The sequence below is a fragment of the Dendrobates tinctorius genome, unplaced genomic scaffold, assembly GCF_039654945.1.
Source record: "Dendrobates tinctorius isolate UK_male_01 unplaced genomic scaffold, ASM3965494v1 ptg000102l, whole genome shotgun sequence".
Classification (NCBI taxonomy): Eukaryota; Metazoa; Chordata; class Amphibia; order Anura; family Dendrobatidae; genus Dendrobates; species Dendrobates tinctorius.
In genome coordinates, this window is record NW_027361770.1 from 14,793,653 (window position 1) to 14,805,000 (window position 11,348).

The 11,348-nt window shown below is 44.4% G+C and overlaps 1 protein-coding gene across 2 annotated transcripts in view; it reads left to right on the forward strand.

Annotated features, from left to right (window-relative positions):
- The window catches only part of EPB41L4B (erythrocyte membrane protein band 4.1 like 4B), a 1,031,490-nt gene that overhangs the window by 756,079 nt on the left and 264,063 nt on the right, over positions 1-11,348 (forward strand). Inside the window, exon 18 of one of the 2 annotated variants that reach the window (XM_073587745.1) lies at positions 6,275-6,390. In XM_073587745.1, coding sequence (XP_073443846.1) covers positions 6,275-6,390 — 116 coding nt within the window. Of the gene's footprint in view, positions 1-6,274; positions 6,391-11,348 lie in introns of those variants that run through there. The other variant, XM_073587749.1, reaches the window with a different exon arrangement.

Consider the following 11,348-nt stretch of genomic DNA (forward strand, 5'->3'; position numbering starts at 1 on the left):
GCGAGGACAATGTAGTGCTCTGAGTGAATGTACCAGCAGAATCATCTATCAGTGGCTGTGCATCAGTGCACTCCATGTCAGATTCATCTTGGCCTGGGTAATTCACCATTTGACTTGATAATCCAGGCATGGTATGTGAAAACAGCTCCATGGAGTAATCAGTAGTATGGCCTGCGTCATCCTTCAATCTTGGTTGGGGTGAAGGACACAAGGAAAGGTGTGGTTCATGAACATGAGCCTCCAATGACGACTCAGTGCTTTTATTTTTTACAACTTCAGAAGAGGAGGCGATAGAGCTAGAGGCTGAGTCAGCAATGTAAGCCAAAACTTTTTCCTGAAGCTCTGACTTTAAAAGCGGTTTGCCAACTCCTAGAAAACTAAGCCTTCGAGACCTTGTGGAGCCAGACGATGACGCAGGCTCAACACCTCCTGCATTCGGTCCTATTTTGCTTTTGCCACTACCATCAGATCCACCACCAACACCATCATTACCAGCTGCCAACCCCTGCCCAATTCCACGGCCTCTTCCAACAGCCTTCCTCATTTTTGGTTGAAATGTAGACAAAATCCAACAAACTATATAGTAATGTAAAACAAGGCACAAGGTGTCTATAGGACAGGGGAGATTTTGAATTTCTGCACACACTTGTGGACACTGGACACTTTTGGATTGTGTGAGGCCCACTGAATATCACAGCGCTATGTCACAGGCTTGATGTTGCAGGTGTGAAAAATGTCACTAGAGGATAACGGAGATTTTGAATTTCTGCACACACTTGTGGACAGTGGACACTTTTGGATTGTGTGAGGCCCACTGAATATCACAGCGCTATGTCACAGGCTCGATGTCGCAGGTGTGAAAAATGTCACTAGAGGATAACGGAGATTTTGAATTTCTGCACACACTTGTGGACACTGGACACTTTTGGATTGTGTGAGGCCCACTGAATATCACAGCGCTATGTCGCAGGCTTAATGTCGCAGGTGTGAAAAATGTGACTAGAGGATAACGGAGATTTTGAATTTCAGCACACACTTGTGGACACTGGAAACTTTTGGATTGTTTGAGGCCCACACTGAATATCACAGCGCTATGTCACAGGCAGAAATTGGCTAGTGTATGACAAACTACAAGGTGTATATAGAATTGGGCAGAATAGGAATCTCCCTAGAGTGTAGGTTTGTAAGAACGGAACAAGTCCTCGACTTATCCTTACAGAGCGACACACAGCTTCACTGTGGCCTTGATAACAGCCGTTACACGGTACTGAGAGAGGAGCGTGCACGTACACGGCTGTCCGGTGTACGTAAGATTGTCAAGCTCCGTGTTTTTTAAGTATACGGACTGACACGCTGTCTCTCTATAGTTTTGAATGTGATCAAACAGCAAGTATATTTAACTGTTTGAAAGCTAGACAAAACTAGAAGGTGCAGGTCTGTAAGAACAGAACATGTCCTCGACTTATCCTTACAGAGTGACACACAGATAGCTTCACTGTGGCTGTGATAACAGCCGTTACACGGTACTGTGTGAGGAGTGTGCACCACTGTATGGTGTGAAAAAATGCACGCTCAGTACCTCACCAGGACAAAAAAAAAAAAAATTGGGATTGCTTTTAAAAAAGCAGTTTGCAGAGCAGTGGGTAAACAGCAATGCAGCCGTCAGGAAGCCTTAGAAGGCAGCCTAACACCCAACACCGCTGATCCAGCAAAATATAGCCTCCACTTGCAATGCACACACAGTGACTGGTGTGTTGTACAGGCAAAATCGCTAGCAGCAGAAGCAGTTTTTGGTGTCTTCTTCCCTGCCTAACGCTCTCCCTACAAAATCATCATCAGCAGCAGCTCTCCCTATTCTGAGATCAGCATGAGTAACATGACGGTCGGCGTGCACGCCCTTTTATACCCCCTGTGACGCCCAAAGCAAGCCAATCACTTGCATGCCCTTCTGAAAGATGGTGGTGACCCCTGCCTATGTCATCACATTGCCCACAGTGTCCGTAGATCCTGATTGGCTGAAAAAGAGCGCAAAACAAACTTTTGAAGCGCGAATTTGGCGCTTAAGTCGCCGACCTCGTGGCCGACCTCATCCTAGGGTCGGGTTTCGTTTCATGAAACCCGACTTTGCCAAAAGTCGTCGACTTTTGAAATTTTTCGACCCGTTTCGCTCAACTCTACTGTCCACAGCTTAGTCCATGCAAGTGGGTGCTAACTCATATAAGGAGAAGGAGAGGAGACGTCGCCGTGAGAAATAGCTGTGTTTTTATTGTGAAGAGTCGAGACACTGGAAAAAGGACTGTCCCTCCTGTCCTTCATCAGCGAAGACATCTGGAAATGACTAGGTCTGGGTAGTTGTCGAGGAGGCTACCCAGACCCTCAGGTACATTTTTCCTCAATCTCGAAAATTCTGTACAGGTGGAACTGCTGGTGGACGGTTGTCCTTCGCTTTCTTCGGCTTTTGTTGATTGCGGTTCATCCATCAATTTGATTGACTCTCGTTTGATATCTCAATGCAAGATAGGTACAATTAGGCTTGAGACTCCGGTTTAAGTGGTGGCCATTGACTCCTCTCCCCTCACCAAAGAAGGGATTCTCTATGTTTCTGAGATCTTTTCACTCAAGGTGGGCCCAGCTCATGCTGAAAGAATAAGTTGTTTTGTTTTGGAAAACCTACCTGCTGGGTTGGTGTTGGGGATGCCATAGTTACGCCACAACTCAGTCATCAATTGGAAATCTGGAGAAATTGTTCAATGGGGTACTAACTGTGTGAATCTATGTTGCCAGTTTGCATTATTGTCTCAACTTGTTATATCTGTTTCTGTGTCGTCTGTCGGTCTGGAGGGTATTCCGGAGTACCGGACTTTCAAGATGTGTTCTCCAAAAATGAGACTGAGGTCTTACCACCACATAGACCTTTTGATTGTGCCATTGAATTGATTCCTGGGGCTAAATTGCCTAAAGCCCGTCTGTTTAATTTGTCCGGCCCTGAACGCTTAACCATGAAGGAGTATATTGCGGAAAGGGGCATATACATCCCTCTGTCTCTCCTGTGGCTGCGGGGTTTTTCTTTGTAAAGAAAAAAGATGGCGGTTTACGTCCTTGCCTCAACTTTTGGGAACTTACAAAATTACCCGGAGAAACACATACCCTCTTCCCCTTATTCCAGATTTATGTAACCAGTTGTCAGGAGCCAAATGGTTCTCCAAACTAGATATTCGTGGAGCCTATAATTTGATAAGGTTTCAGGAGGGGGACCAATGGAAGACTGCATTTCTCACATCCGAGGGGCTCTTTGAAAACCTGGTTATGCCATTTGGTCTTACTAACACTCCTGCTATATTTCAAAATTTTATTAATGTAGTGTTTTCTGATCTTATTGGTCATTTTGTTGTTATCTACCTTGATGATATTTTGATTAACTCCCCTGATAGTAATTCCCATCTGTTACATTTACGTACATATCTCCAAAGACTCAGGGATAATCAACTGTGTGCTAAATTGGAGAAATGTACATTTTTTGTACAGGAGTTGTCTTTTTTAGGCCTGATTGTGTCCAGTGAGGAGTTTCGCATGGATCCCAAGAAGGTGCAGGCTATTGTTGACTGGGTTCAACCCCAGGACCTTAAGGGGCTCCAGCACTTCTTGGGATTCGCCAATTACTATAGAAAATTTATTGGGGGGTTTTCACAGGTGGTCAATTGTGTGAATCAGTCCACTGGTATGTCTCCTTTTCTGGTGAACTATGAATTTAATCCACAGTTTGAGGAATTTTCTCATTTGGATTCTGGTTGTCCTGGGGCGGTGGAGTCTGTACAGCGTTTAAAAAAATCGGTGGGCTGAGGTTCGTCGTAACATATCCAAGTCTCAGGGGAGGTATATGTTTTTTGACAGAAAGAGTCTCAGGTCATACTTTTCAGGTTGGGGAGAAAGTTTGGCTCTCCACGTGGAATATTAAGCTCAAGGTTCCATCAGCCAAATTGGGGCCAAAATTCATTGGTCCATACGAAATTGTGGAGATAGTCAATCCTGTAGCCTATTGGTTACGTCTCCCAGCTTTAAGATTTCCAATGTGTTCCACAAATCTCTTTTTAAACCTTTGGGATCTGTTGAGGAGGGTTCTGTGTCGGCTGTTCCCCCGGTGTTGGTGGAGGGTCACATGGAATATGAGGTCAGACACATTGTAGATTATCATCTGGTATGCCGCACCTTGCAGGATCTGATACACGGGAGGGGGTATTGTGAGGAGGATCGGTTGTTGTTTCCGGCCCAGTCTGTTTCTGCTGATCGTCTGGTTTGGACATTTCATGCCAGAAATCCTGAGAAGCCTGGGGATCCAGTGGCCCACCATTAAGAGGGGGTATTGTCATGGTTTGTATGTGAATTCTGGTTTAGTGCTGCAGGGGTTAATACCTTTGGCATCTCTCTCGGTTCTGGGAGACTTTAAATAGCCTCATTTGGGCTCTGTCCATTGTCAGTGATACTTTTGACCTCGGCTTAGTTCCTGACCCCGCGTATCTGTGGATACTGTCTGCCTGTGTATGCTTGCTCGTGTATGACCTGGTCAGTTCCTGTTTCTGATATTGCTGCCCTACTCTGTACTTGCTTTGCCTCTCTGTTATGACCTTTGCCTGTCCACCGCTGCCGCCCCGCTCCACAGGTATCTTTGAGCATAGTTTATTTTACTCAGGATACACGCACTGGCTCAGTGAGCAAGTGCAGTGCAATGTTCCTGACAGGGATTAGGGTTAGGGGTGTGTTAGAGTTAGAGTGGGAGTTAGAATTGGGGGATTCCACTGTTTAGGCACATTAGTGGGTCTCCAAACGTGACATGGCGTCACCATTGATTCCAGCCAATTTTGCGTTCAAAAAGTAAAACGGTGCTCCCTCACTTCTGAGACCTGCCATGCGCCCAAACAGTGGCTTTCCCCCACATACCGGGTATTGGCGTACTCAGGAGAAATTGCGCACATTTTGTGGTCCATTTTTTCCTGATACCCTTGTGAAAATAAAAACATTGGTTCCAGAGTAAATTTTTGATGAAAAAAGTAAAATGTTCATTTTTTCTTTCCATATTGCTGTAGTTCTTGAGAAGCAACTGAAGGGTTAATAAACTTCTTGAATGTGGTTTTGAGCACCTTGAGGGGTGAAGTTTTTAGAACGGTGTCACTTTTGGTTATTTTCTATTACTGTATATTGACCCCCCAAACTCACTTCAAATGTGAGGTGGTCCCTAAAAAAATGGTTTTGTAAATTTTGTTGGAAAAATGAGAAATTGCTTGTCAACTTTTAATCCTTATAACGTCCTAACAAAATAATTATGTTTCCCAAATTGTGCTGATGTAAAGTTGACATATAGGAAATGTTATTTATTAACTATTTTGTGTGACGGCACTCTCTGATTTAAGGGTCCAAGGTCCAGCTCAAACAACTCTGTTAAACAATTCAAAAAACTTTTATTGAAAAAATATGTTTCATAAAACAATGGTCACACAGTGTAAAAAATCACAACCATCATGTGGGAATAGAAGCGTGGGCAGAAACTTTTCGAACATTAGTTCTTAGTCTTTGCATACCATTCAATATTAAGTTTCCCTTTAAATACCACATCCTATCCCAATCATGTGTCAAATTACACACAACCATGTATAAAATTCCTCATCTGCTAAGAGGTACCACACTTGTTTAAAATTCTAAAGATAGACATATGAATGGTATGCAAAGACTAAGAACTATTGTTTTAAATGCGTCTGCCCATGCTACTATTTCCACATGGGGGTTGTGATTTCTTAGACTGTGTGACCATTGTTTTATGAAAAATATTTTTTCAATAAAAGTTTTTTTAATTTTTTATACCTTGGACCATTGCTTTTCCTGTTGCACTACAGTTTCTATGCTTGGAGTCCAGTAACAACTGATGAGTGAGCTGACTTTTTGTTTTTCTATCTCTGATTTAAGGGTACAAAAATTAAAAGTTTGAAAATTGCCAAATTTCTGTTTTTTTCATAAATAAATGAAAGTTATATCAAAGAAATTTTACCACTGACATGAATCACAATATGTCACAATAAAAGTCGGAAAAACAATACTATGCAAAAGTTTTTTAAAAAATAGTGGTGCTTGTAATTGCAAGATAAACTATATAAACAGTCCAGTGCAAAAAATTTAGGCCGGTATGGGAAACATTTTGCAAAGTAAGACTTTTAAAAATAGAAATGTTAGTTTATTTTTATTTATACAGTAAATGAAATGTCATTACTATTTTTATTTCTTTTAGAGGTTTCCTCTGGAGTCCAATGTCTTTATGAAGATACATCAGGACTTTTGATTAAAACTGATGTTGAAACCACAAAAATAGGTTCCCCGTGGCCGGCATTGCGTATCAACACAAAGGTAATAATATATCCATGAAGCTTTACATGACGTTGTTGGGAATGTGCTTTGTGTTTGTTCTTACTTTTTTGCTGTTGTTATACATGTTAATGGGTCGCCCTCCCAGGGCTGTGGGGTACTCAGTACCGGGCCGGTCTCTCAGAGGGGATTGTCACAGCAGCGGTGACCCCGTCCGTGGCTCTGGGCACCCATGTAAAAGGGTTGAGTTGGAATAAAGTTTATAAGTGATTCGTGACGCCACCTATGGTGTTCGGCAATGAAGATGTAAGCCGACGCTGCAGACAGATCCTCTGGGACAGATGGTGTGGTGCAGCAGTGATGTTATAGCCCTCCACAGGCATGACTGGAGTCCCAGGGCAGTGTAGATAAAGGGTTAGGAAGAAGGTGCAGTGTTTGGCACAGAGATGTAGCAGTGCTGAGGATGTTGCAGGAAAGCAGCAAGGACACAACAGGGTGCAGTTTCTTTACCTTTACTTGGCAAACGCAGTCCAGGGTCCTGGTTACAGATGGCACAGGAGCAGGCTAGCCTGGAAGCAACTAAGGAATCTCTCTATCAGATGGCGCTGGCTTGAGGTACATGCAGTACAGTGTTACACTGAAGTTCCTCATTCTTATCGTCTCTTAGAACTACCCCATATGGCAGACAGCTGTAGGCTTCTATCTCTCTTGGCTCACCCGTCGCTGTTGTGCCTCTGAGTTTTAGTTGGGAATAGAGCATTTACAGCTTCCTATTCCTCTGGATTCTGTTGCAGGACCTTCAGTATCCATACAACCGTGTAGACCAGGCTCCAGAACATGCGCTCTCACTGGGAGGGAGCTCTCTTTCCTCAGCTCAACCTCCAGCTTCTCTCCACACGTCTACACACGTGGCCCTCCTCACACTAACTGACTATTTCCCCTCCTGGCCCTCAGAGCGCGCTCCTCCCCCAATTCTGGTTCAGAGCTCCCTCTGCTGGCCTGGAGTGGGAACTGTGTTGCATGAAATTGATTAACTGTTAGAGAGACCCTTCATTGCTTCCAAGCATGACATCACCCTCCCTGGAGGAAGGCAATGCCATTGTGGCGACCATACTCCTGGGGGTGCCACATTAATAATGCATCAATGAATGACTAATGAGATTGGCCTCTTTCAGCTTTTCTAACAAACTGAGCAGCATTTTTGTCTGTAAAATGACTGCCAAGGGAGCCAGACCGATTGACCAGACCAATGTAGGAATTTGTGATTCCTCCTATTGGAAAACAGCTCAAATGGCAAAGTTGCTTCATTATTGGAGGAAGCTGATGGCCAAGTCCTGCATTATATAGACAGAAGTGCCGGTCAGATTGTGAGGAAAGTGGAACTTAAAAGAGAAAATGCCCAACCCTTTATAGGCTGGGGCTACATGGTTACACATGTCATGCAACATGAATATTGCTGGGCCACAGCTTGACATTATTATTATTTATTTATAAAGCACCATTGGTTCCATGGTGCTGTATATGAGAATGGGTTACATACAAACTACAAATATCACTTACAGTAAGCAAACTAACAATCACAGACTGATATAGAGGGGAGAGAGGACTCTGCCCTTTCGGGCTTACATTCCACAGGATGGTGCGGAAGGAGACAGTAGATTGGGTGGTTGCAGCAGCTCCAGTGATGGTGAGGCGGTAGCTCCAGTAGTAGTGAGGAGGCAGAGGGGATCATTGCAGGCTGTAAACTTTCCTCAAGAGATGGGTTCTCAGGTTACATCTGAAGGATCCGAGTGTGGTTGATAGTGGGACATGTTGGGGAAAAGAATTCCAGAGGATGGGGGATATTCGGGAGAAGTCTTGGAGGCAGTTGGGTGAGGAGCGAATAAGTGTGGAGGATTGAAGGAGGTCTTGGGAGGACCGGAGATTACGTGAGGGAAGATATCGAGAGATTAGTTCAGAGATATGAGGAGGAGACAGGTTATAGATGGCCTTATATGTCAGTATTAGTAATTTGAATTGGATACGCTGAGGGAATGGGAGCCAGTGAATAGATTTGCAGAGGGGAGAAGCTGAGGAGTAGCGAGGAGAGAGATGAATTAGTTGCGCAGCAGAGTTAAGGATGGACTGGAGAGGTGTGAGCGTGTTAGCAGGGAGGCCACAGAAAAGGATGCTGCAATAGTCGAGGCGGGAGATGATGAGTGCATGCACAAGCATTTTAGTAGATAGAAAGTTGAGGAAGGGACGGATTCTGGAAATATTTTTGAGCTGGAGGCGTCAAAAGGTGGAGAGAGCTTGGATGTGTGGTTTGAAGGACAGGGCAGAGTTAAGGGTTACTCTGAGGCAGCAGACCTCTGGTACGGGGGAAAGCTTGATGTCGTCAATTGTTATAGATAGGTCGGGTAAGGAAGATTTGTGAGATGGGGTAAAAATGATCAGCTCAGATTTGTCCACATTGAGTTTGAGGAAGCGAGAGGAGAACAAGGAGGATATGATTGATAGACACTCCGGGATTCTGGACAGCAGAGAGGTGACGTCTGGGCCAGAGAGGTAGATCTGAGTATCATCTGCGTAAAGGTGGTACTGGAATCCATGGGACTTTGAGTTGCCCCAGGCCAAGTGTATAGATTGAGAAGAGTAAGGGTCCTAGAACAGAGCCTTGGGGAACTCCAACAGAGAGGGTGGGATGAGGAGGTAGTGTGGGAGTGGGAGACACTCAATGTGCGGTTGGATTTGGATCCTTCAGACAGAACCTGAAAACCCACCTCTTGAAGAAAGCCTACAGCCTGCAATGACCCCACTACCTCCTCACCACTACCAGAGATATCACCTCAACCAACACCGGAACTGCTGCAACCCACCAACCTACTGTCTCCTTCCCCACCATCCTGTAGCATGTAAGCCCGAAAGGGCAGGGTCCTCTCCCTCTGTATCAGTCTGTCATTGTAAGTTTGTTTACTGTAAGTGATATCTGTAATTTGTATGTAACCCCTTCTTAAGTACAGCACCATGGAATCAATGGTGCTATATAAATAATAATAATAATAATAATAATAATAATAATAATAATAATAATAATGAGGAGATCCAGGATAGGGCGAGGTCTTTGATGCCATAGGAGGAGAGGATCTGTAGTAGGAGGCAGTGGTCAACTGTGTCGAAAGCAGAGGACAGATCTAGAAGGAGGTGTTTAGAGTATTGTCTATTAGCTTTGGCTGTAAGTAGGTCGTTGGTAATTTTGATCAGGGCTGTCTCAGAGGAATGCTGGGGACGGAAACCAGATTGTAGATTGTTAAAGAGCAAATTAGATGAGAGATGGGAGGAAAGTTCAGCGTGGACATGCTGTTCCAGGAGTTTGGAAACGAATGGGAGCAGCGACATTGGGTGATAGCTGGACATGGCTGTTGGGTCGAGGGTTAGCTTTTTAAGGATAGGCGTGATTGTGGCATGTTTGAAAGCAGAAGGGAAGGTACCAGAAGTTAGTGATAGGTTGAAGAGGTGGGTTAGGGATGGGATAAGAATGGTGGTGAGGTTGGGGAGGAGGTGGGATAGGATAGGGTCAAGTGCAGAAGTGGTGAGGTGTGATTTGGAGAGAAGATGAGCAAGCTCCCCTTCAGTGATGTTAGATAGGGAGGTTATGGGTTTTGGGCACTGGTCTGGTGTGCAAATGGGTTGTGGTGGTTGATGGATTGCATTGCAAAACACAATCTAACATGGTTGCACTGTGAACATCACCAAAAATGTGTATCTGTAAGATTGTTGGTATTAAACTTTGACACTGCACACTTTGATGTACAGTACGGTGCAAAAGCTTTAGGCAGGTATGGAGAAAATGGTGCAAACTAAGAATGCGTTCAAAAATAGAAGGGTAAATGGTTCATTTTATTTATCAATTAACAAAATGTAAATTGAATGAACAAAAGAGAAATCTAAATCTAATCAATATTTGGTACTACCATCCACTGCCAACAAAAGAGCACCAGAGCATTAATTCTACTTAGTTCGTTAGCACACAGTTTATGAAGGAACACAGCAGGTGCCTGGTTCCAATCCTCTTGGAGAACTAACCAAATATCTTCTGTGGATGAAAGCTGCCATAGATCTTTATTTCACGTCACGTGATCCCAGACAGACTTTATGATGTTGAGATAAGGGCTCTGTGGTGGGTCATATAATCACTTCCAGGACTCCTTGTTCTTCTTTAGGCCGGAGTCAGTTTAGCATATGGCATCCGATGCCAAAGAATCAGATACGATATGCTAATGATACTCAGCTCCTGTTCTATTGAGTGTCATTGCTCTGTGCTTCCATCCTCTCGCATGTGAGAATTGGAGAAAAGTTGCGGAACTGCACTGCACTTGGATGATATCCGAGTGCAGTACGATGTTTCACTCGCACCCATAGACTTGTATTGATGCGTGCGATCCTCAAATTCAATCACAGCATGGCTAGTTTCACATTAGCGTTTACGGCCAACCAGCGCCAAACACAACAGGTTGCAATTTGGTGCGCTCGGCGCAGCGTCAAAAGGACGCATGCGCCGCCAAACGCATACTGCGCACGGCCTGCGTCCCCAGTGCTAAAGATAGGGGACGCAGGACGCATGCAGAGTCATGCGTCCGTAGGCAGAGCTACCGGCGGAGGCGCGGCAGGGGGTGGGGCTTAGCGGCGGCCGTGCGCAGCCCGACGCTGCGGCCGTAAACACTAATGTGAAACTAGCCTATGCTGCAGTTGTTTTTGCATGTTAAGTCGGCATGAGACAATAATCACAGATGTGAGCTGCCACATATAGTATCAATGGGTCAAGTGCAATCTGATTTTTTTATCGGATTGCACTCTTCTGATTACATAGTACATGTGAGTGAGCCCTTACGCTGAACATAGTTCTTAAAGGGATTTTGTCAGCAGGTTTTTGCTATGGAATTTAAGAGAAGCATGTTGTAGGGACTAAGGCTAGTTTCACACTTGCTTTTTTTTGCAGCGCGTTTTTCCCGCAAAAAAAC